At 42.7% G+C, this 26413-nt stretch overlaps 2 protein-coding genes across 7 annotated transcripts; one reads left to right on the forward strand and one right to left on the reverse strand.

The window, feature by feature from the left end:
* The first annotated feature begins 705 nt into the window (after positions 1 to 705).
* On the forward strand, positions 706 to 10405 carry csf2rb (colony stimulating factor 2 receptor subunit beta). 4 transcript variants are annotated; one of them, XM_084038121.1, is made up of 17 exons: positions 708 to 1382; positions 1813 to 1901; positions 2486 to 2568; positions 2665 to 2844; positions 4459 to 4573; positions 4683 to 4858; positions 4956 to 5110; positions 5832 to 5976; positions 6236 to 6368; positions 6452 to 6606; positions 7038 to 7171; positions 7288 to 7462; positions 7650 to 7746; positions 7932 to 8019; positions 8134 to 8201; positions 8354 to 8510; positions 8966 to 10405. In XM_084038121.1, the coding sequence occupies exons 4-17, from the start codon at positions 2739 to 2741 to the stop codon at positions 9341 to 9343; spliced, it is 2082 nt and encodes a 693-aa protein (XP_083894247.1). In that variant the 5' UTR covers positions 708 to 1382; positions 1813 to 1901; positions 2486 to 2568; positions 2665 to 2738; the 3' UTR covers positions 9344 to 10405. The 4 variants fall into 4 exon arrangements, with proteins under 4 accessions (XP_083894249.1, XP_083894247.1, XP_083894246.1 ...); XM_084038123.1 differs by lacking the exon at positions 1813 to 1901 and having other exon boundaries at positions 706 to 1382; positions 7932 to 7998; XM_084038120.1 differs by lacking the exon at positions 1813 to 1901.
* Positions 10406 to 14495: 4090 nt separating this feature from the next.
* On the reverse strand, positions 14496 to 24577 carry pdgfbb (platelet-derived growth factor beta polypeptide b). Of its 3 annotated transcripts, none has more exons than XM_084038133.1 (8): positions 23750 to 24577; positions 19393 to 19489; positions 18879 to 18935; positions 17703 to 17896; positions 17266 to 17448; positions 16305 to 17163; positions 16038 to 16197; positions 14496 to 15877 (listed from the first exon to the last, which is right to left on the reverse strand). In XM_084038133.1, exons 1-7 carry the CDS (start codon positions 23813 to 23815, stop codon positions 16055 to 16057), a joined length of 1599 nt encoding a protein of 532 aa, XP_083894259.1. In that variant the 5' UTR covers positions 23816 to 24577; the 3' UTR covers positions 14496 to 15877; positions 16038 to 16054. The 3 variants fall into 3 exon arrangements, with proteins under 3 accessions (XP_083894259.1, XP_083894258.1, XP_083894260.1); XM_084038132.1 differs by having other exon boundaries at positions 14496 to 15932; positions 23750 to 24576; XM_084038134.1 differs by having other exon boundaries at positions 14496 to 15932; positions 16314 to 17163; positions 23750 to 24575.
* Between the last annotated feature and the right edge of the window lie 1836 nt (positions 24578 to 26413).

Consider the following 26413-nt stretch of genomic DNA (forward strand, 5'->3'; position numbering starts at 1 on the left):
TAAAACAAGAAGGAAGCAGAGACGCCGCAGAGACCTTTACTGAGCAATAATGGCATAACAATGTCTACATAAAACATGTTTTATTAGCCATTATAATTTAATTCTAAATCATACTTCCAACGCCATCATTCAACAGCTGTGATGTTACATAAATTCATTAAATGTTATATATAGGAATACACTTTCAATGGGATAAAGAAACAAAAACATGTGATAAAGATGTTTTACATTATTAAATAAATATATCAAATCTCAATCTGTTTGAATTATTTCAGCAATAGAATAGTATAAATGAATAATTTCAATGAAAATTCCTGTATTCAAAATCTCACTCTGCAATGATCAAAAGTACTCTTCATGCAGAAAAGAGCTATATTATTATTTTTTATTATTATATGTAATAAAATAGCTGCTCGACGTGAAGCTTATTTGAACTACTTTATATTCTGTTTCAGTAGTTTAATTTGTATCAATAAATAATATTTTAGAAGCTAACAATTTGTCCTGTTTGTATAATCTTATCATTAATACATATTTTATTCTGTTTTGTCTATATCCTACATGTATCTGATGTGATCTAATTTTATCTAATGTATCTGTGTGTATCTAATCTACAGGAATCTAATGAAATCACACAGAGTTGTGAAACTGTGCCCACTCAAAGAAGTGGGTGCACCCGATGCCTCTGCAGACATTCACGCCGTTCTGTGGGGCGTTCAAAGGAAAATGGAAAGTCACGGTTCAGGTTAGACAGTAGCTCAACACAATCACGTGAAGGCTTTGAATGTGTAACAACAACCTGAGTGTGATACGTGATATCTGAGAGGGTTCAGCTGCATTAAGGAAACGTGCAGTTGCTGTTATCTCAAAGCAGGCGGTCGATTAACCACCGAGACTTGTATGTGGATGGGAACGCTTCAGTATCATGAAACCAAAACCCTGTGGGACACCAGAAGGGAAAATAGTTTTTTGTTTTTTTTTTAAACAGGAAATGAAAAAAGGATAAAACTCAGTTGACCAACAGAATTGTGTTTACTGTTCCAACCTTCTGTTGTTTTTTTTTTTTTTTTCAACTTTTATGTTGAATTGTGGCGGTTGTTGTGTTCCAATCACAAACCCTCATATTGCATCTGCCTTCAGGTAGAGCAGCTGCGTCGCCAGAGTCATTTGAGCTGTGAAATTAGCACATCTATGAATTAAAACAATAGCTTGAATTGAAAATGACTTCAAGTGTCTGAAAGGGGAAACTCAACAAGCAGAGGAAACTCCCACAGCGTTGTCGAGGAGCCGTCTGACGAGACGGAAGCAGCGGCGTAGACGGACGAAGGACACCTTGAAAGTGTTTGTTGTGTAAAGTTTGGATCTCCTGGATACTACAGAAGGTTGTGACAGATTGCTCAGATTTCTACTTTGTTTGAATGTTGGCATTATGTTATAATATAATTATAATTTGACTAATAACATTATGATCAATCAAAGTGTTTGTTGTGTAAAGTTTGGATCTCCTGGATTCTACAGAAGGTTGTGACAGATCGCTCAGATTTCTACTTTGTTTGAATGTTGGCATTATGTTATAATATAATTCTAATTATAATTTGACTAATAACATTATGATCAATCAAAGTGTTTGTGAAGTCTTTTGGCCCAGATAATCGTGTAGTGATTTGGTGGGAGTTTACACCAGAGCTCTGATTGGCCATAATGAGATGAAGGCACGATAATTCTGCAGAAATGTGTCGACATGAAATCCTACGTGTCGACATCCCGTGACTCAGACATGACTTTCTTGTGAAATTTATTTTGTGAATAAAGGAGGATTTTCACAATCAGATGACAATGTCGTAACAGAGTGACGGTGGAGGACGTGCAGCGTGTAACATCTGATTGTATCATCGGCCAAAGTCAGTCAGAAATCCTGTAATAATAATGACGTGATTTCTACATGCAATTTTCCACGTACCTCTGTTTGCTTTTGTGGTTTTTTTACATGTGTCAGACCTGCTGTTGTGCTCTGTGTGACCTGCTGTTCCACCTTGTTTGGTTTCAAACTCAACTTTGAATTCCCACATCTCCTGAAGGGGGCTTTCCCCCCAAAAAAACCTACTGCAGAAAGGCAGAAGTAGTTTGTTATGCCTGAATGATCATAGTTCTGAACTCAGTGCAATCTTTATATTATGATTATCAGAAGCCAGTAAAGAATCTCAATATACTTTTGTGGATTTTAAATGCAGGATTTACACTCACTACATTGTTGTGTCCAATAATGGGTGCTTATGGATACAGATAATGACATTTTAAAGAATGGCAATAATTTTGACATCCTGGTTTGACACCCTTGGCATCCTACTAGTGAATCATTTGATTTGAAACGGAAAAAAATCTTAAATAATTCTAATACATATACTAATAAATGTAGTAGTCCACGACATTTGGGCAAAACAGAGAGAATATTCTCATGATAGTGTGTTCATTTTTGTTCTAACAGCGGCCTTCACATGTGAGAAAGAGAGATATGAGGCAGGCGGATGTGTGGTGACATCCCACAACAAGCAGACTCTCAAAGCAGAAGTGAGTGCTGTTAATGTGGTCATGACTCATTTCTTCACTATTTCTAGTAAATGGACCATTTCTCTCCGTCTTACCGACATCTCATTACATCAATAGACTTGCGGACGATGTGAACACACAAAGTACCGTTTCCAAGAGAACCACTTCCAGATCCCCGTCTGTCTCCAGGGATGACGCCTCTCTTCTGGGCTGTGATCTGGTCAGCCTTCCCTCCTCTGGCTCTCTCCTGTGGTCCAGACTGTTGCATCGTCCACGAGAGCAGCAGCTCACAGCACGGTATGTCTCTTCACCGGGCGCCATGGCGACCGTTTCGGATTCTTAACTGGATCACAACTCGTCTTGGGACATCTTGGGATTTTGTACTGTTCACTGTGATTCATCATCAGATATGAGGGATGGTTACCATCACTGGTTGAAAGTCATATACGCACACATATATATAACTTTTTTTTTACAAATAATCATAACACTATAAGCCTCTAAAATGTATTTGTTGCAGAATGTTTTCTTATCTTATGATAAATGAAAAATGTGTGGTATGAATAATTCAACCAGTTTTCATTACAATTCAACCTTTTGATCATTCTAGTGGAGCACCTTGTTTTAATCTTTTCTATTTCAAGATACTGATGTTCTTTTCTAGAAAATGTTCAAGCAAGCTTTTAGGACATAAATCTCTTTGTAAATGTTTTTTTGAAGATTAAATTACCCAAAACCGAAGTAGTTGACTGCACCAAAAATTGCTGCATTAAAACCATAATAGCCGTAAACCGACAATACTTTTACAGGAGTACGAATTTGAACTTTGGACTTTTACTTGTGATTGAATATTTTTACATTGCTGTATGTCTACTTGCAGAGCCGTGAAAAAGTATTTGCCTCCTTCCTGATTTCTTTGTTTTTTGCATATTTGTCAGATTTAAATGTTTCAGATCATCAAACAAATTTTTAAATCAGACAAAGACAACCAGAGTAAACTAGAAAAATGTAGTTTTTAAATGACAACCCAAATGGGCCCTGTGTGAAAACATAACTGCCCCTTTGGTTACTCAATCACCAAAAGAATTTTAAAATGTAATTGATAATTGTGTTCAATTTCACAAGACCTGTTCAATCCGAACATCACCCAAATAAAACCTGTCTGGCAATGTGGAGCTAAAAGGTCTCAAAAAGCAGCATGTGATGCTGCGATCAAAAGTACAAACGAGGAAAACAATCATTACCATTTATCAGTCTGGAAAGGGTTGAAAGACATTCCCGAGGCTCCACAGTGAGAGCCATTATTATATCCATTTGTTAATGGAGAGAAAATGGAACATTGGTGAACCTTCCAAGGACCGACTTGCCACCAAAACTCAACCAAGACCACATCAACGTCTCATCCAGGAGGTCCCAAAAGAGCCCAGAATAACATCTAAAGGCCTCACTTGCCTCAGTTAAGCTCAGCGTTCTTGATTCCACAATAGGAAGGACACTCTGTCCAACTTTTTGGAAGACATGGGTCCCGTTACAGCTGGTGGAAATCCACCATTCCACAATAAGAACATCGTACCAACAGTGTGACTGTTATTGGTGCTTTTATTGTGATGGTCTGGGGCTGTTTTGCTGCTTCACGACCCGGACCTTGATGGAACCATGAATTCTGCTGGATTTTGTGTTCACTCACATTGTCTTTGTTTTATATTAAAATGAGTTTGATGATCTGGAAAATTTAAGCGAGGCAAATGCAAAAAAATCAGGAAGGGGGCAAATTCTTTCGTTTTCGTGGCACTCTAAGTTAAGACCCTCAGTCCTGTTTTAACACTCATTTCAGTACAATACAATAGCATTCAAGTGTGTTTTAGCACAGACCAATCATCTGAAAACAAGGCGTCTCCCTCCCTACTCCAGTGTCTCCACTGCTGAAATCCTTACAGTGCCACAACAACTACGAGTCCCACGTCCACTGCAAGTGGAGGGAGCACGGGAACGCAACCCTTTGGTTCAAAACTGAAAACAATATCAGGTGAGGACAAGAGCTGGGGGGACACAGGGCTGCTGGTGCAGACATAGAGTACAGGATTACGAGGAATGTGTCCTTCCCGTCCCACAGCTTTGTGTCCCTGTCCTTGCAGGCAGCAGTGTGTGCCATACGGTGATGAAGATCAAGACGCAAGCGAGCACAGGACTGTCCAGTGTAGATATGAAACCCGTGTATTTGCCATCGGCATCAAACACACGCTCTTCTTCCTCAAGAACCAGAAGGCGCCGACCCTCTGCTCGTCGGGGCCTCTGGACCTGTCTCAGCACTGTGAGTTCATCCGTCAACAGTCACTTTGTGCTAATTAGTACATGTTATTAGGAAATACTGACATTTGATTGGCTGTGTGTGTTTTTGTGTTGTACAGTGAGAGCCCGCCCACCGGCGAACCTGTCCACACGTGGAGCCGCTGATGGAGGCAGATGGGTCAGTTGGTCCAGCCCCTACCCCTCCTCCTCCTCCCTGAACAAACACATCAGCTATCAGCTGAGCTACAGGACAGACAGACAGGACACCTGGACGGTTAGCATCACGCATACAGCCTTTCAACCACAACACTCATTACTGTAGTAACTAATGTTGTATGTCAAATCGTGTCGTGGGTGTCAAAAGGTCATGAAAAGTCAGAAATGAAAACAAAAATTGAACTTTTCCCTCAAACAAGAGTAGCATTGATGGAAACGTGCACATTCAAGCAGCTCTGATAGTCAGCGTCAGTATGTGACGAAGCAGAAAAGGCAACGATTGTTCCAAATAGGCTAATTCAGTGGCCTTAAAATAAATATTCTGTAAACCAGAACTCACGGCATCTTTTTTTTTTAATTATTTTTTGCAGCTTTATTTCATATGATAAAGACATATTTTGTTTTCAACAGTGTTATTAAGGAAGAACTAGCCCTTTATTTCTCTTTCTGAATGCAACTTATATAATGAGGAATACTGTATGTACACAAGGGAACACATAAGAAAAGAAAAGAAGAAAACATAAATATTTAATGCTAAAGCTGTAATGGTTTCAATTGCTTTTGTGTTACATTCATAATAATACTTATACTAATGCTAATAATAACAAGAAGAAGAAGAAGAAGAAGAAGAAGAAGAAAAAGAAGAAGAAGAAGAAGATGATTAATCATGTTCACAAGTTTTTATCTCAGCAGAGCATTAAAAAGAAAATGAAACATTGCCAAATAAAAGCACAGGCGTTTCTGGAACTCTCTCACACACGTCTTCTCATCCTCTGCAGTCTGCGGACGTCACAAACACCAGTGTGAAACTAGAGAAGCGACTGCTGCTCCCGGGTCGCCGGTATGAAGCCAGGGCGAGGGCCCGGGCCAGCGTGGGTCAGTGGAGCCTCTGGAGTCCTGTGGTGACCTGGCACTCTGAAGCAGGCGAGTCAAAGAATGCACTTAAAAGCTAAATGCAACCCATTAATACAACTGTGAATCGTGTTCAGTACAAATGAGCTTCAGCTCTGACATTTATGTGTAAAACCATTGGACTCAGATATTAAATGTACTCCAGACGGGTCTTTTCCACTGCTCCTTATCTCCCTTCCTCACATTTCTAATCTTCTCCCTCCGTCCATTTGTCATGGGGAAAGTGTTGCAGCTGTTGTTATTAGCTCTCTCTCTCTCTCTCTGGCTTTAGGCACTGGGCAGTTTCCCAGTTTGCATTGCGTGCTGCATGGAGAGCAGGAGGTGACGTGCAGCTGGGAGGTGAGCAGGGAGGTGGATCACTTCATCACCTACCAGCTGGCGTGTCGACGCCACCAGACTGCGGCGTAAGTTGACCACCGGGCTGGTTCTGAAAGAATGCATCCAGCTATCATCCATTCATCCCTCTCACTTTAACCCCGGCCTTCAGGTCTGAGAGGTGCTGCGTGAACCCGACGGTCAGCTCTGACCCCATCAGGCCGGTGCTGACATACAGCTGCTCACTGCCTGTCGCAGACCCTGCACATCTGCTCTTGGAGCTGCTCCCAGCACGCAATGCCAAGAGTTTCGATGCCTACCAACACAGTGAGTGGACAGAAGATCTCCACGTTTTAAGAGACAATGAGCAGAGTAGGGAGAGGAGATTACATGTCCTGCCAAATGTGACACACACAATGGGCCCATGAAACTGCAGGGAGCTGTGCAGATACACAGCGCAGAGCAGAGCAACTGTCATGTGATTGATTGACCCCACCTAGTGTTCGAATGGCAGTACTGCATCCACCTCTGCTTATTACCACACAATAACATACAATCAGATTGATTGGAACATTAAATACAATACATTGTTTTCAACAAAGAAGTTGTTACATATTATATCTTTAAGAAACATTTTTATTAATTTAAAGTTTTCACACACACATTTCCTAGATAATATTAGATAAGATGTTACAGCAGTAGAAAAATATGAAGAAAAAAAAACATTTTTTAAGTCAACAATCATTCTTGTTGCACAGTTCGTCCTAACAAGCCGCAGCAGGTAGCGGTGAAGCAGCGAGACAGCAGCTGGAAGGTTGAATGGAGCGCTCCAAGCACAGCTTCAAACCTCAGACTGTACTATCAGGTGTACTATTACAGCACACACGATCAGGTGAGCTTTTATTTACATGAGTGTTATATGCCTGTCCTACTGTACGCCCCTATAGCAATCCCTTCACAGAAACCCCTAAACCCATTTAAAGGATTCTTTATGTAATCTTTCTTCAGGGATCTTCTGTCCTGCTGAACGTTTCAGAGGGCTCCATGTCCCTGAACATCCTGGGAGCCTCTCTGGCCCCGTCGCAGCGCTACCAGGTCAAGGTCAGGTCCTTGGTTGTCCCTGGCTTCTACCAGGGAATCCCCTCTGAATGGACAGAGCCTGTAGACTGGACGTCGCATGAGGGTATACTGAACAGTAGCAGCATGCACACAAACATTCCACATTTGCACCATCATGAAGCATAGTTCACCTATTCCTGTTGGAATTATGTTCCATTATTTCTGTTCAGTTCATTCAAAGGTAAACAACAGAATCTAAATAATGATCATGGTCAGTAGGATCATTAATCCTGTTGTCTGGCCCCCGACAGCCACCTGGTCCCCACTCACCCTGATCTACTTGACCATCAGTGTGTTCGTAGCAGCAGTCTTCCTCACAGTCTTCTGCACCATTCCAGCTTGTCAAAGGTACTTATGTATGCAATTCTGTGCTTCATCCTTTCTCTTTGAACTGGAGATTACCTGAACACTTCCTCTTGAATAAAGTGCAGCCTGCAGTGGAGTACACACACATCAAAGTGTATTTAAAGGGGACGTGTCATGCCAAATATGAAATGAAAGGATGACTTTAACGATATGTTTTGAACAAACAGGAGGGCAGTTCTGTGGGTGGATTCAGTTCCTTCTCCGGGCAAAAGCAAAATCCTGTGCGAGATCAAGGTGAAAGTCGATAAATCTATGGTTTGTTTGAATTATTTCCCTTTCTGGTGTGTCACAAAATCATTCTGCACATGCGTTTGTCTGATAGTATTTTGTAATGTGTAATTCATGATGCCCAATTTGTTTGTGATCCAGTCTGCCAGCATCCAGAATGAGAGCGTGACCGTCTGCAAAGTGCTGCGTCTGGACAGCGTGTCCACATGGTAATGCGTTTCACACTGGACATCCACCAGACAGATCATAACAACTCATTCTGCTGCCATGGAAGAAAATATGGAGAATGTGTGGAATACCACCGTAATTATTCAGGAAGGGCATGAGAGGATAAATTACTGACGGGTCTCTCTCTTTGCAGCTCCTCAGACACGTTGCTGTGGCCAACCAAGGGCACCGGGAAAAAGTGTCTGGAGCAGGACGAGAGCTGCTGGGAGGGTGATAACCTCCCTGCTGAGGAGGTTAACAGCTCTGACACATCCTCCATGAGCTTCAGTGGGCCGTACATCTTCTGTCAGGTCAGTTACGCTCAACCAGTGTCATTTGTCAGGTATCCAGGTGCTGAAAACCTCTCAAGCACCCGTTGTAAATCAAATCTCATAAATCAACTTGGCATTTAACTTGAGATGGAGCTGCTGAAATACTGTCAAATATGCATAATGTGCTCCATCATTCTCATAAGGAATAGTTTGACCTTTTGGGAAATACAGAATACTGAACGGTTAGAGATAATGGTTGGATGGGCTGTTACATTTTGACAGAGCCAAGCGGTTTCCAGTCATTATGCTAAGCTAAGCTAACAACCTCTTAAATCCATCTAACTTTTCCTTTAGTTAATTTATCAAAATAAAGTGCTGTGTAATGACCTGAGTAATAGGGGGGGAAAAAACTAAATAAAAAAGCTAATGTTGAAATATTATCAATGAGTTAACCATTCAATGTCCAACTGAACTGCATTCTTTCTATCTGACAGTCATCAGAGTCGAGCCACAAGTCAGTGGATGCCAAGTGTGAAGAGAACGAAGAAGAAACCCCATCAGACGACTCTGCACTTGCGTCCCCAATGATGTTCACCCTTTACGGGGACAACTATGTCTGTCTGCCGGGCCGCAGCGTCTCCAGGTCCGTACAGGATCTCGTATCTCACTGCGCCGCCAACACAAACAGGGCTGAGCAGGACCAACACAGTCCAGATAAGATGGACGAGCAGCCAGGCCTCAGCGAGCGCACCAGCAGCCCCCAACCTCCGGCCCAGACCTCAGGACTATTCACTCCCTTTCCTCAAGAGGGCAGCACACAGGCCTCGGGCTACTGCCACCTCCCTGCAGCTTTCATGAGAGCAGCAAAGTGACCCGAAGGAGGACCTGTAAGGCTTTCTCAGCAGATGTTACAATCAATCATTGATTTCTTGTGTTTAATCAATGCGTTTTCAACTTTATTCTAAGCTTTGAAAAAAATGCAATCATGTGTATTAATCTGGATTTTTACACATTAGAAAGGAAGCATTTTGCTTGGTCTATCTGCACCGGGTTGGATGTCTGACCAGTGGAGGGCAGTAGTGAGCTGAGCCTTTGTGTGCAATGCAAGTGAATCTAAGGGATGGACTTTTTGGATTGAAATAACAGGAGCAACTTGCAGTCTAATATAATACAACAGGCCTGCTTAAAGGCTACCTTTGTGAAAGTCAGATAGTTTTAGCAAGCTTCTCAGTTTCATATGCACTTCCTTCCTTCCTTGTCCATTTCTCAAGCATGTTACGTGTCAGTCTCAGGAGGTCTAATCGAAGATTCTTAAGAGCTGTGTTGAAATGTTTTTTATTATTGCTTCCTTAAATTCCCTCTCTCTCTCAGCTCAGGTAAGAAGCAGAATTATGTCAAGTGTGTTTCATGGGAAAAGAGTGAAGGATTGTTGATGGCCCAGCAGTGGTCATGTATGCATGTTTGCACAAAGGTGTGTGAGTTAGGACCTTGTTGTCAATGTTGGCGCCTACGTGTTGCTGAATGTTTATATGCAGTATATTTGATCGACACACTGATGTCGTTTGGCAGCAGCGCTGAGGCCTCCACACTCACGAGAAAATAAAAATGTACATGACTTGTCATTTTATTCGGGTATGTTATGTATACTATAGGCTTATTTTGATGTCAGTAATTAGATGGTGATGATCGATTAGTCTGCATCAGGGAACCAGTATCTTATGTCGCCTAAACATCACCAAGAAGTTTGTAGCACATTGTGTTTGGTTTTGTAACCACATGTTTCAATTTGGTTGTATGGGGAAATGAGTTGGATTGCATTCAGTGGTTGTCAGACTTTGTCATTCTCCCCTTTGAAGGAAGCAAAATGTCCACGCCTCTTCTATTATAACAAAATGCATCTCCTATAATAAACAAATGTCTCTTTGATAAGGAAATGTGTATAAAAGGAAAATAATCCAACAAAAATAACAGAATAAAGCCTGGTAAGTTAGGCAAGTACAAACTCTTGCATGAAGAGCTAAGATCTGCTTTGATGGAGGTAACCGACTGGGAAGGTTTCATGTTCCGTCCAGCTATTCAGAATGCTCAAAATCCCCCTCAATCAGAAACACAAAGAAAGCAAAGAAGTCTTAAAAAGACCAGAATATCTGTCTGAATCTGCTGAAATACATAAGTAAGTTGAGGAAGGACCAGAATGCCCAGGTGTGTAATTAGTCACCTCTCTTAAACCCTAAAGAAAGGATGTCGTCTCGCCCTGATTGGCCAAGAGGGGAAACACATCCAGCTGCTCTCAATTCTTAATTAGGAGTCAGTCCACCACACCTACACAACAGGTGATCTGAATGACCTCCAATCAGCTCAGAGGACCGGTGACATTCAGCTCAAATGAATTGGGAAAAGGGAAATTACAGCAAGTACCAAAGAATGAGGGACAGTTACAACGTGACTGGGGTGTAATGTTTCTAGTCTCATAAAATCTCTCCTCATCTGCCACCACATTGGGTGATTACCACCAGCTGAGCATGCTGTCTTTTTTGTCTCGGAAGCGTCTCCTGTTTTGTTTTTTGTCCCTGTCCGTCCATTCTGTAAACCTTCAAAAGAACAATTTGACGTCTGCATCATATTTTCCACTTAGTCATGAGTCACCTGTATTTAACAAGAATAATAGCTTCATTTGAATTAAGAATTGCTTAATATCAAACATTAACATTATAGTTTCCGTTGTGTTGCGATGTTTCCTTATGGTAGAGAAGCGGAGCAGCGATTACTGCAAATGGAAAAGGCAGTACACACATGAGAGAGATGTATAACTGCACAACTTACAAAGTCATGACAGACATAATCACCAATCAGTTTTTTATTTTATTTTTTTTAGTCCACACTCCAGTGTGTGTATTTGTGAATATCTGCCACAATGGCAGCTGACTTCCAGATCAGAAGCTTTGCAGAGCTGTGTATAGACCATCACACACACACACACACACACACACACACACACACACACACACACACACTGTAATATAATGTATTAGTCTGTTTATCTGCACATCTGTCTGGCCAATGCAGAATACTCAGACTCTGTCTATGGAGCAAGCATGAGGTTGTAGTGCAGTATTACTGTATTACATTGATATCATGAACATATTGTCTCCGCAGAGAAAACACAATGCTGGAATTCCAGGCATGCTGATATCAACTTCCTGTGTTTTCATCCCATCGCTAGGTACGACTTCCTGTCCGATGAGGCTGAGGATCAGTTTGACACATAGCCACTGAGTCATGATGCCCGAAAAAGACGCTAACCCATGCCTCTATTTGGCCTTGGCCATTGTCGTGGAAGGCAAGGGGAAGGTGATTTGATGTGTTTTCCCAGCATTCCTGGCTTTTTCAGATGCTCAGCTCCAAAAAAACACTCACATTCCTCACAGTCTCAGTCTTTCCGCTATTGTTCCCTGGAAGGAGAGGGTGCAGTGAGTGAGCGAGCAGGCGAGTGAAGGATTTATATTGAAATGCATCAGTGAGAGAAAAAGAGAAACGAAAGGGCAGCGGTGTGTCGATGGAACGACCAGATTGTCTGTGTGCTTGATAACAGGGTAGTTGAGTGGCCATCTGTGTACAGCATGTCCCTGTCTTTGTCCTACGCAAAAACAGGAAAATAAAAGTGCTGGAAGGTGTAGGGAGTGCGTGGCGCCACACGGATGCTTGTGTAACCTCCTGTTCAAAGGCCGCCTGTTTCCTAACTACTGTACATCAGGGAATCCAGGTCACACCACAACACAGACAGTTGTGTCTTCCAAGGCAGTTTGTCAGGGCACCATAGTGTCGTCGTCGTTTACATACATGTTTTTTTTTCTCCTTTAAAAGACTGAAATAATGTCCTCATGAACCAAAGCATAATTTTGACATCATAGATGAATAAGCGTTTGAACTCTCTGTAACACCAACTCTTTAAGGTCTAGGCTCTCTGCTGATGGAGAAGAAGCCTTTAGAAGACTTTAAACAGACATTTTTTTTAAATAGCCTCTGTCCCTCGCCCTCCGATCAATGAGAGAAGAGAACAGAAGAATAGAAGCTAAACTGTTTTTTAGTTAAGTAACGTTGAAGCTGCTCCCGTTCTGCATGGATGCACATTCCCAGAGGCCAACCACGTTTCAGTGCCTGATTTCTCACACACACAAACCTGTTTCCATCACTTAGGAGGACATTGCATTCAGCCATTCTCTAGAGACTTACCCTGACCTTAACCACCTCACACTTCACCTAAACCCTTATCATAGCTTACCAAACTTTAAAACTTTGGGGACACACAAACGGGGACTGTGACTAAAGTCCCCGTGACGTACAATGCACCAGTATGCTCCACCAACAAATCCCAACACGGTTCATATGATGTAACCGGCTCTGATTGGTTGGGTCATGGTTCATAATCAGGTTGGTCTTTGTTATATTGTTTGTAAAGTTCTGGTCTTGATGGGTCTTCATATTGTTCCAGTGGTTGTTTGCTGGTTAGGTAACAGCGTTGTTGAGACCCAACAAGCCATAGCGTCCTTTAAGGTCAACCAGTGAGCTATGAACCATCTCGTGTCTTTAGTCACAGCCTCTGGTCTCTCAGAGACCCTCCCACACTGTCATGGTGGTTGACCCCTGTGTGTGTTTGTCACAGTCAACAAGCCCCCATGCCCTTGTTTGAAGCTGGCGGGGGGTGGGGAGCTGCTCCGACACCCGCAGAAACACAGGCATCCCACCTCGATGCTGAATTTGGAGATGGTCTGCTGTTTAGAAGTAGTACGTCTGTGTGAGATTGACAGCAGGCCAACGGGAAGTAGTGCACGGACACCAGAATACACATTGGATTGGAGGAGTCCCGTACAGGGGGGTTAAGGGTGAGACACTGATGCCAGCAGCTTTCTGCAAAATTGTAATTTGGTGCAGACATCAAACCTAATGATTTACGCAAGTCAAGACCACGGATGTGGCTCTTTAAGCCCGTATGATCAATTGCATATATCTAAATAAATAAGCCCTGTTTAGTCTAAACATGGTTTAAATCTGAGGACATTTATTGTTTTTTATTTGTTTGCAGTTAGACAGCTGAGCAGATGCCTCCTCGGGCTAGCTAATTAGCAAACTGTGCAGCTGGCTGCAGAGTTGGGGAGATGTTACAGCCAACAGTCAAGTGAGTTAATGTGAAAAACAAACCGCAAACAGAGCGAGTGCCAGAGTTCACCTACAGTACATCAACCCACCCTTTTTTATTTTTTCTCCCTCATTTGAGTCAGATTGAACAAGCCTCATTGCACATCACTGGGACCAACGCTCAATACAAGGTAGTGCTGGACTGTGAAGTCAATAGTGTCTCTGGAGGCTGCAGATGCACTGTGTAGACACAACAAGCCAAACTTAGCTTTGTAAATGAATCCACCTGAGTTCAGAAAGTCAGATATCATGGCCTCATAAAATAAAGTCAGATTGTATCCTTCCTTACCAGAAATAACCAGTTTTATTTGTTAAATATCTCTCAGCTGTGGGATGAATTGCCATGAAATGTAGTGCAGACATCATGATGTTTAGAATCCTACTGACTTTGTTGTCCCCTGACTTTACCTTTCGCCTGCGAGCAAACAACAGAAAAAACGCCTTAAAGCTGCTCTGTGGTGGGATGCACAGCACTTTGTCCAACCGTCAGTTTTTATAAGTTAAGCTAAAACAGTTTTTACAGTTTGCAACTTATGTGTCAGGAAGTCCATCGTCATTTGAGTTATCAACTGCACCCCTGGGTGCTAAAATAATCCTTTGACACGTGAAAATGTAATGTTTTTAGCTAGCTACAAGTATTTTGTTATGGCTGCATACACGTTTCACTCTATTGCATATTTCTTAACAACGCGTTGGCACTTTGGAAGCAAAGCGAAGATATAAAAGGGAAGAAAAGGAATAAAAACACAGAACAACATGGATTTGAGCGCATTGGCTTCTTATACCCATATGAAAATAGCATTAGGTGGCAAAGTTATCACAAACATATTGTTTTCTCATCATATTTATAATATAAACAGACAGAATCAGTAACAGTTGTAAGTTGGCATCAAGAAAAGAACAAGCCATGTTTTTCAATAACTTAAGATGTTTGACTGATTATGGATTATTAGACATAAACAACGTCACCAGTGTTTCTACGTGTTGTTACTAATGGGAGTACAAAAGGACACAAAAACAATATCTACATTTGCAATGTCTGGCTTTTTTTGCTGTCATTTTTTTAAAGTAACTTTTTGATTAACTGGTTTTGACCCTTTTCGTTTCCTGTAATGGAAGTGTCAAAAACAATGTTTTAGGACGAATGCAGTCGGGGCACGTAAAGAAAAGAATGTGTCGGGGTTTATTTCCCCTCCTGCTGGAGCTCAAATGGAATGTGACACGGAGAAAGAGACAAACAGATAAATGCTGCTACATGAGTATTGAAATGCATGACGGGCGTGTAGGTGTGGGCACAAGCCCCGACACACACACTGTACCACACTCTCACGCATACAACACCAACACTTGTTCCGACAGAGCAGTTTAACACTCGGTCTTCTATGAAGCATTGTTACATATCTCGACCACATCTCGTTGGCAGTGTTTTGTATTAAAAAAAAAGAATCCACAGTAATGGCAGAGATAAATAAATAAGAAACATAGCAGGACGTCGGGTCACAGGTGTAACGCCATCACCTCGTATTCTGATAGCACCTTCATCTTCACACCTGTGAGGAGATTTTGAAATGCAACATTGGATGTTTTTGTCCACTAATCACCTGTGTAATTCCAGTGTTGGCAATGAGTTAAATACAATTAAATACGGTTAAAGAGAGCTGTTTAACGGAGCAAATGATATCAGGCCTATATGGTGAATCATCAAACACTGAGCCCCTCAGTATGTGGAAATATTGCTAATTTTAGTCAACACCACTTGTTGCAGACGATTGTCTCTAAGATTATCCAATTATAATACAAGAGATTCTTCAATGAAACAAAAAGGAATAATGTCCATTTTTTCCACCAACAAACTTTTGTTGTGTGATGGCGGTTATCAAAAAGAAAAGTCATTTAATCCCCATATAGACTCTTCTGTCAACGTGTAAGTGCAGTTTCTCTCTGTTGATATCAAAACCAGGTTTCAAGAAGAGTTCCGAGATTGCACTATTGTCCACAGTTCTACAGCGATGCCGGTTCCGTCCCCCGCGGGTTCTGTGCTCGCACACACTTTGTCAGTCTTTTTTCGGGCGCCATTTGTTACTTCGCACCACCAACTGTCGTTGCAGAGGCAACAGTAATAATCCACGTTCTTCTTCCCGTCCTCTTCCAGCTCCACCAGACAGTCGTTAGTCATGTTACCGAGGAGATCTCACAGGACGAGCAGGTTACTGACAAGGGAATAAATACTTAAATGAAGAAATACACCGAGATCATGTTGTGTCCCTGAGGGGGAAACAAAGGAAGACACTTTACAATGTATACATGCAATTAAATATTAAGCGCATGAAGAATTAGAATAAGAAATATTCCATTTTAGTTATTACTCACCTGGCTTCATTTTAGCTCTACATTAGCATTGCTCTCATAGCTGCTTTGCTGATCCGTTTGCGATTCTTCCTCATCCTTTTCCTGGGACGGGCTGGGGGTCTGGGCTGCGCTGGAGCCGACGGCTGCCGCGTGGTCGTCGTCGTCGTCGTTGGCGTCGTCGCTGTCAAGATAGGATTTACATGTTAGGATTTAAAAATCCATGACTTGTTCTCTTGTGGCTCTGTGTTAAAATGTACGATTTGTTATCAAGCCAAAGTGTTCTGTAACGTCTCGTACCTGGATTGGCCGTTGTTGTCTGCAGGTGATGATGTTTACCATGCAGGTGATGTTGGCTCCCCGTTTCCTTTTCTTTCTGCCGCTCCTCCTCCTCCTCTCGTTTCATCTGCTGCTGTCTCAGCATCTCCTTCTCTTGGTCCAGCCTCTTGTGGAGAAGTAGAAGCTCTTTTCTCTCCCGCTCCAGTTTTTCCTCCTCAATCTGTAATGTCACCTCCTCGGGAGTGTCATTGTTTCTCCGTCTGGCCTTTTCTCGAGGCTCTGGATTTGGCTCTTTGGTAGGGCGGAGCCTGCTCCCATCGCTCCCATCGCTCCCATCACTGGGCACCTCACTAGGACTGGAAGTGGCTTGGGGACTCTGAGTAACTGGGTGAGAGGAACCACTCGTGTGGCTCTTTGAATGTTTGGATTTGTTGTCTTGCCGTGATGGACTGTGTGTTTGCGTCCCTTCGTCCCTTCTACCGTTTCCCTCATTCACTCTCCCTTCAGCGATATTGTGCAGCAGCCCGTCCCCGCCTGTTCCTAACTCCTGCTTTACCTCAACGCCAACATAATCCACTGAGGAAACAGTCTTGTTGCCATCTGAGATCCTTCCATTCTTCCTCTCCACATTCTCAGCTTGGTCTTTCGTCCCACTGAGTGTGGTGGCGTTATGCGCCCGGCGTGGAGCAAAAGGCATCGCCTCTTTAGTGTGAGACGTGTCCTCCCCAGCCAGGCTGTATCCTTCTCCAGGCTGAGTGAAGGTGTCTCCTCTGGGACTCCAGTGCTGCTCCAGGAGGTCCTCCAGGTGGGCCCTCTGGTTCTGCTTCAGCTCGTCCCACTGATGGAGTTCATCCTTGGAAGGCACTTTGACCTTTCACAATACAATTAAGCGGAAAAACAGTTAGTTCATCAATCCTACAAATGTAAGTAAACGGGACAGCAGACGGGATGTGAAATAGTCTTCGTGCTGTACCTGTCCGTGTCCTTGGCTGAGTGTTTGGTTCTGATGCTGGTGGTTGTGCGGCCTGCGAGGGGACTTCTTCTTGGGCAGAGGGGTGTGTGGAGCGGGCTGACATCGGCACTCCACGTGGTCAACCACTGACACCACAGCTTTAGCGTAAGTGGGTCTTTTGTTGACGTACTCAATCTTCATGACCTGGAGAGGTGGACAGCAGTGGATGAGTAAAACACACATAGCACAGCCTCGGATGTGTGTGTGTGTGTGTGTGTGTGTGTGTGTGTGTGTGTGTGTGTGTGTGTGTGTGTGTGTGTGTGTGTGTGTGTGTGTGTGTGTGTGTGTGTGTGTGTGTGTGTGTGTGTGTGTGATATTGCTGCAAAACTTCACGACAAACACTTTGCGATACAATGTATGTTAACATGTGTGTTTTCTGTGTGTTTGTGGTTCTTTACCTGCAAGTATCTGGTGTGTGTGACAACAGGGACGCACTGCAGGCTCTTGGCATTGCAGCAGCCAGAGCAGCGCTGCACCTCAACGCAGGGCGGCCATAAGAGGAAGTTAGCGTTGCTACGGTCCAACATCGCCCTGGTGACCTCGACCACCTCGGTACGAACTTTACACAGAGCCTGCTGAGCTGGCTGGGCGTCTGAGGGAGGAGGTACGACTGAGCGTGAGCGTGGATGGGTTATGAAACAAGGGGCTCTTAAGCACAGACACAAAGACATTCCAAAACATTTACTCTTACAGCGATTTGACTATAAAGACAACAAACCACTGGCTTTAGAAAAAAACCCTTCCATTGGTTTGTGTTTAGCCAATAATAAATGAGACAAACATCTTCATGCCCATGTGACTAACTCTCCAAAGTTTGCATGTTAGATATGAGGGATAATTACTTTAAATTCCAGTAAGCTTACTCATTCATCCACAAGGACTCATCTAACTTGTTCTCATGTGTATTTATGGGATAATGTGAGAAAAAGCGCTCGCTATTGAACTCCAATTTTCCATTTTATACAACCTTGATTTGACATCAGTGTCCTCATTCTAGCAAGGCAGGTGCATTAGACTATGACACATTTCCAATGAGCAGATATTATCTAATTAATGACTTTTATTGCATAAACATAGCGGAAGGTCCACTGTTCAATTAAACTGTCTGTTTGGACATAGAGGGATGCCTGTTAAAGATAATGGGCATAGTTTAAGTGATGATTAGCAGAGGTCTATTCGTTTCAGAGAATCCAGCAAACTCATCCAGACTGTCAGTCACACAGATTGGTGTCCAGCAATTCAGACATCTGCTTGATCGTGATCGGGGGAAAGCGGTTAATGGGAAGAATTTTACCGTGTCACTCAAGCCATACTTGTCACATTAATCAAGTCCCAGGAAGGCGGGCAGAAAACACCCGCAGCCCTCCACTAATGAGGAGGGAGCACTGTTACGTTCATGAAGAGAATCAGGAATCCTCCATGCCAGCACTCCTACCCTCTATAAACCCATTTATGAATACGGTGATGCCTCTATCTTTCATATATGATAAATTCACATGTTGAGTGCAACAAGAAACCAGTGTTTCAAATAACACTGAAGGGGAATAGAAAGGAAGAGAGGGGGCTCCGCTCACCAAGGCTCCTTGGTAGTCTGTGACCTCCATTGGCTGCAGGAATCCCGTCCTCCTCGTCTAAACAAACCAATAAACAAACACAGCATTTGACTTTTGTGAACACGGATTTATGAACAGTCTGTTTGTGGGCATGTGGTGCAGATTTGACTCTAAGTCCTTCTAGCGCCCTCTGCATGTATAGAGATAAAAGAGGAGCATGTGGACTGGGGAGGGAGGAACAAAGAGGGTGTGGGGGTAGTTGATGTCACATGTGAGTGTGCTTATGAGCACAAGTAGAGAGAGAGAGAGAGAGAAACTGAGACCAAGCCAAGTAATTGTTGCAGTGCTACAATTCTTATTCCCACATATTCTCCATGTATTTGACACAATTAGAGTCTTATTGTTGTTGTTTTCAGCTCACACGTTTTATGTAGACATTTCCTATTATAACATCAACTCCAACTAACTTTGAGGTTATTAAAAACGAGTCCCAGCGTTTGTATCGAGAGTAATATCAGAATGGGCTGGTCTTTACCTACGGAGTCAGTGAGCAGCAGCAGCTGGAGGTCCTCTATGGAGGAGATGGGACTGTTTCTAACCAGCTCCACCAGGGCTGCAGGCAGAGGCTCCCTCTGAAACACACAAGGATTTACATATTGACATAACAGACTCAAGAAATGAGATACGTGACTCTGGACCATCTTAGAACATGATCATGGGAAAAGGGGAAATGGCATGTAACCATTTAGACTTTTTTTTTTTTCAGCGGCACATGTGACTTTAAGAATAGCTCTTTGAGAATTTCCCTCCCTGTATTCATCCTGCATTAGACATTACAGTGCTTTCCAAACAATTCCTCTGAGGAAACGGAATAATACTGCAGCACGTCTGCAGCAACCAGCGCACAAATGTAGCAGTGAATGTGATTTCACCTCAAATGGTTATGGTTCCATGCAACGGCGTGGCTCCTGTATCTGTTTTTAATAGTTTCTGGAAGACAATGGCGCTTCATAGCATGGAGGCTAAACAATATAAGGTTGTGGCTCCACAGGAAGAACTTGATAGTGGGAAAATTTACTTCTGGTTTTGTTTTTCATTGGAAAAAAAAAAAAACTTAAGCACACATTTGATCAAACATTTCCATATCAGCACACCAGAAACCAAGCAACAGGTCTACATTGTGATTCTATGAGCGACTGTGGGTTTAACCCCCCTGGTCATTAATGGGCAATGAGAGCCGAGGGGTGAAGGGAGGGGGGGGTGTATTAACCAAAGCAGACACACAATGGTCACTAAGAGCGGGGTGAATGACTATTGGCGTTGTGTCTTCTCATCTGCTAACATTTAGGGGTCAAAGGAGCCAGGAAGGAGTCAGGAAGTGGGGGAAGGAGTGATATGGAGAGGAGAGAAGGGAGGTGCATCTGAAAAAAGAGGGATAATAGATGAATAAGAGACGGGTTCACGTGGACAAGGATCAGACATGGGTCGAGACACTTCCTCGCACCGGTTTAAACGGTGCGGATGTGCTTCATTTGGCGTCTCACGGTGCGATGGACCCAATGAAGATGATCTCGGTAGTAGTATAGTGATAGTGGTCATTATCTGATCATTAATAATCATCAGCAAAATAGTTCATATGTCCTAAAATACTGTTTAATTTTATAATGCATGTCCAGTCCAGTAAACGGTGCCATTGAGGTTCTGGAGAATATAATGAATCCCTTTGGGAAGCAGGATTTAAACAAAGGGAGCCGTCGTCCCTGCATGGACACGTATTCTCATCCTGCCCGACTATACACCATTGACTTTCCCCCATTGTTGGCTGGAGTCAAATTCTACAGCAGGAACACGCCTGCTGTATTACACTTACATCTGCAGTCGATGCCCCTCAGGAGTCATCATGATGCCAAACGGAGCAAACCTGCCTGCTTGGCTAATTGCGTCTGATGTTAATTATAGGATGTGTGCCTTTGTTCGCACTGGTGCCTGCTGTCATGACGATTTGTGTCTAAGCAGGAAATACTAAATAAACACCTTGGTTCTGATAAACAAAACAGATGTAAACAGATTCAAAATCCACAGAGAGAATGCGTAAACACACATCGATAATGTCCGACGTGTATGGAGCTAATGATGATTTCATCACATCAAGATAATACACCAGCCGCTAATGGGGGGATTTTATATGACCTGTACTTAGAGCGGCATGAGGGAATGACATCAGGCACGCTGTCATGCTGGCCTGCTGCCAATACAGAAGATGTTCACTTCTTAGACACTAAAGATGGGACGAGACAGGATTTTATCACTAAAAACGGAACCCGATTTTAAAGGTACAGCAATTATCATGTAAGAAAGAACAGACTAACATGTAATTATTTTAAATAACATAATTATATAGAATAATAGATTTATTTGTTTCAGATTGTTTGATTTTCACTATGTGTATGTGTATGTAAATGTAAGGTAAAGGGATTCCAGTATGTTTCACTGCCATTTCAGTAGTTTTACTCATAGTTTTTCAGGATAATATTGTAAATCTGGATTATTTTGGCCAGTATAATCGTGACATTAGATTATAAAATCATCCCATGCCTATTAGAAACTTTATTTTATAAACAACTGCTCCCTTTAATGTTGTAGTTCCTCTTTTGAATTCAGGTTGTGCTCTATACTTTTTGCCATTTTACATGGTTCAAAAAACGGATTTTTGACATAATCCAGCATATATCACCTGATGCGAGCTCCCATCCCCTGAAGGTCTGTTGGACATATTGAGGAATGCCAGGTACAGGCAGCGGCTGCAGCGGGCAGGGGAGGAGAGGGAACATCTAATCGTACATAATTAGGGGGTCGAGATCGCTGCCGGCGCAGCAGCAGCAGCAGCAGCAGCGGCACACGTGCGAGGCTTCACATTCAGTCACTGAACTGCACCTACACATGCACGATACTGGAATGTATGAATAAACGTGACTTTCATTCATTTTTTTCGTCATAATTCCCCTCTGAGTTGGAATGGCGCCTAATGCAACTGGATAATAATGAGTTTGCGTTCACTGAAAGTTAATGTCTGGATTCTTCTCTGGTGGTCCGCGGTTTAATGTATATGCATTCATATATAAGCAGACTAAATTATCACTCACTCTCATGCCTAAATGTATCTCAAACCCATCCTCTTATGATGATTTTCCTTTCATAAGGGATGTGATTGAACCTTAAATCCAGACTCCATCATTTCACAGCTGCCATACTATAACTTTAAAGACGGGGGAATTCCTGGTTGGAGACCTCAAAGCCTTGGGAACTTTCTCCCTCTGAAACACACTGTCAAATCTTAGTTTTCTGTTACATGTGGTGCCTACAGAGGCCATAAAAAAGGGTTGATGACAGGAATTCAAAGTCATCCATCATAGTTGTGTTCCACCTTAAATCTACCGTCATGGGTTCAGTGAATGAAAGTAGGAATGAATACACTTAAGACGCCAGTTCACATTCTGCAGAAGCTCTGTTTCACTTTTTTTATGTTGGTTTTACTGTAATTGAACGCTGATAGTTTCCAACACGTCCTGGTTGCAATATCCAATACCAAACCCCTCCATCTGTCTGAATGAACAAAGGCTCTGCCTTTCACAAAGGGTTGTGCGCTCTTGTTTGACTCGTTTAAATGTCCACTTCCCATGACTGACTTGTTAATTGTGTGTGCTTTGACCCATTTAGTTGAACAAGCGACTAACGCTGGTGTTTCACTGTGGAGGTGAATTTCCGGGATCAGAAACACGGATGAAATCTCGGACAGAGGGAAAAAATACAGATGAAATCAGATTCAGTGTGCATCTGCACTCCTAAAGCCTCTGTTTAACCAAAAAAGGGGACTTTTTTTCGTAAATGTCAGTTAAGCCTCACTTGACCTCGACGAGACCCTCGTTAAGTTTTGCCTTCCTGTTTGACCTCAGCAGACGGTCTGACTTTACAGCCATATGTCTCCACTGTCATTTTTGACATGTTTTAAAGGTAAATGTTGCTCAGACAGATTTGTTTTAAAATGAAGCAGCAGTTATAAGTGCATCATCTGTCTCTATGTGGCAGAAATACATCACACGCCTAAAATACCAAAGTGTTCATCTGTTAGCTGCCGGCATTCAGCAAGACAAGTGATGACCATTGTGTTGATGCATGACAAAAAATTCCCACCACAACTCATCTATATTTCACCTTGGGCGTCAAATTTAGAAAAAAAGAAAATGTGTCTCTCCTGGTTTCCCAACTAACACATCATGTCACAGTACGATGCTGCTCGCTGACTCACTCGCTCAACATCTGGAACAGCATCCATGAATGCATCACTTCACCACGTGGGGCATCCAGCTGTGAACGAGCCTATGATGGCAGCCTGTTTCCTGCCCCTGGGCATCCATTCATAACGCCAGTTAATGGATGGAATAACAGTTATTTTCTGTGAGGATGCCACCCGTCTAACAAGCAGTAAGATGACGACTAGATTTTATTATCAGATGAGACTGGTGCAGGTGCACTGACTCCAATTGCATCAAAAAAATAACCTTCATTATCATGTTGGTCTGTGTTTGTGTTTTGAAGAAAGAACACATTTGTTTGACTGACAATTTTAACTATAATTTAGGCCCACAATATTATTATGATACATTATTAAACGTTAAAAAACATATTGCCTATTACATTTTACTGTAAATATTTGCTAGGCTACACTCAAAAGATTAAAACAGGAGGCTAAGTTTATATTAGCTCGGATACTTTTATGGTGGGCTATCTACAATTTCCAATAAAACTCACATGGTGCTTTACGTTATGTGAGTTTAATAAGAAAATGCTACTTCTAATTGTAAAAGGTGCAGCATCTCTCGGTGCAAACTCACCTCGGCTACGCCAAACCGCAGACACGCCGCCAGCAGCGCGAGCAGCAGCTGCACCCACGAGCTCATCTTGCTGCCCAGCCTCGAGCCTCTTCGACGGACCGGGCATTTATGGACGCGCGAGGGTCCCTCTCTCTCCTCAGCACTGCGCGCGGGGGGACAGCGGCTCGCCCTGCGGAACTGCGCGCGCGTAGACGGTCTATCCACACGGCAGTATCTCCAGCGGAGGTATCCGAAGAAGAAGAAGGAGAAGGAGAAGAAAGCGCTCGTGCGCGATCAGCGCCACGAAACTTCTAAGTCCCCCTTGTTAAAAGACGAAGAAGAAGAAGAAGAAGAAGAAGAGGGCACCGTGCTGGATGGATAAGCTTTCAGCCTTCTCTTCTTAGTTCACCTTGCGCACAAGTGTGCGTCTTCGGCTAAAATCGCAATAAGTGACATTTAATTAAGAAAAACTACATTTCCAAGTCACAAACGTCACCAAACTACCCAGGACGCTCAGAGAGTAATGGGAATAGGCAAAGTTTCAATTATTCCAGGGATGTCCGCATTTCTTTCAAAAGCAATATATCCAAAGGATTTCTCTTTTCCCAGCAGTCATCTCTTTAACCGTAACCCAAAGGCCGAACGTCTGAAACAACGTCGCAGGTCAGCACGCTAGTTTGCGGTCCTCTTCTTCCAAGGAGTCTTATCAATAAGCAGAGCTCTGTGTGGCTCGGTGCGCCTCAGCCCTGGAGCTGCCTGATTACGCAGCGCTGGCGGGGAAGAGCACGCTTCCGAGGGTCTCTCTCCCGCCCCCTGCCTGGAGAACGGGTGATCGTCTGCGCACAAAGAAGCGACATCAGTCTCACACCGGACACTCTGAGCAATATTTCCTCTGCCGTGAATCATTTATGCAGATATTCCTGAGGCTGAGCCAAGTCCCGTGGGTTTGTCTGTTCGTTTGGATTCTGTTTATACCGCATGATCTGGTTAGTTGTATTCAGTCTTGGGGTGTAAAACACATCAACCAAGTGTTTATGAGTAAATAAGTTATATTTTCTTAGGTATTTTACTTCAGTACAGTGAATATTATCACTTTGTGCTGCTTTATGGTCACATTTCAGTTGTAGATTATAGATTCCACCAAACAGTAACCTCTATAAAGTGTAAATTTGACAAAGTACAGTAGTAAAATGCTACTTACACTGAATTAATCTGTATTAATAATCCAATATTATGATCATTTAATAGTCTATCATTTGCCTGCCCACTACTTTATTAAAGTAAAAAACAGTTTTGAATGCAGCACTTTAAATTGTAATGGTGTACCTTCCCACTGCTACTATAATTACTATTATTACTAAAGTGAAGGATCACCACACTTTATGAGTGCACCACACACGCATGTTATACCTTTATTTTAGAGTTTATTTTAGAGACAGATGCCCCATGTGGACACATTCTTGTTGTAATGAACAAATAATTAAAAACAACACATGGATAATGATGGTAACATTTATGAAGAGTGAGAAAATAGCCCTGTTTGCTTAAAAAGTGACTTTTCAGTGAAAAGTTAAATGTGTTTTTGATTCATGAATGTGAAACAAAACATGCTTCAAGCTAAGTGGCCACTTATGAATAAATACATAAATCCAACCTATTGCATAAGAGACCTTTGCAGCAACTATTGCTGGAGAGGTCACAGGGATAGTTGCCATGCCAACTGACTCCTCTTGTTACCTCAGCATCCCAGCTCGCTGGGCTATCAGGAGTTATTCTCAGACTCCTGACCTTTGGTCATCCATGTTTAGGGAACATTTTTGAACAATGTCTGACGGTGACGCTGCATGTTGAAACTCAGCCGACCCCGGCCCAAAAATAGTATATCAGCCAGCCAACCTCGTGGGCTTATAACGATACGTGACAGGGAGGAGGGCGAGAACGTTTATACCATCAGAAACAAACATTTAAAAGGTGAATTAAAGAACAAAACGTTCACATTCATCCATGGTTTTCTGACTGAGGGCATTTTAGACGGCTCCTTTCTCAAACCCCTCTGTGCTGCAGCTACAAACAATGTCCCTACAGTCAGTAAAGTCTTTTCTTCCAGTTCAATCATGGCTCGCTGAATAATAGGATGCCATTGTTTTTCTAACAAGAGTCAATGGAGGAAACAGCATGAGCCACGGAGCTATATTTACACGTTTCATATTCACACGTTTGGCCAAGGCCACTGGCAGTATGGGGTAACCATTGTGACTTAGGATGTCGGTGCAACGCAGCACTGAGGAAACGGTGGCGATGTAAAGTGAAATGATCAAATTGTAGAATCTTTACATACAAAATGTGCTTATGTTGCCATTTGTTTTCAGTCTAAAGTTCAAAAGATACCTCCATTTTTTGAAAATCTGAATACTTTTTGAAACATTTATTTTACTAATGGGCATGTTTCTGTTACTAAGGAAGTCTCAAACTATAATGTCTGTACCGGGGGCTGAGGTTAATTTGAGCTAAAAGTTTTATTTGATAATAATAATTCCTCTTACCTCACATGAGTGTGTGGTGTGTTTGGTTTCTAAGGAGAAGGGCGGAAAGAGGAGGAAGATGATGATGAGGAAGGCGGGGTGCAGGTTCTTGACTAGAGGTAGGGATTTTCCCACCGGGACCTGCATTCGTCTCACACTACAG

Source organism: Eutrigla gurnardus (genome assembly GCF_963514095.1).
Source record: "Eutrigla gurnardus genome assembly, chromosome: 20".
NCBI lineage: Eukaryota > Metazoa > Chordata > Actinopteri > Perciformes > Triglidae > Eutrigla > Eutrigla gurnardus.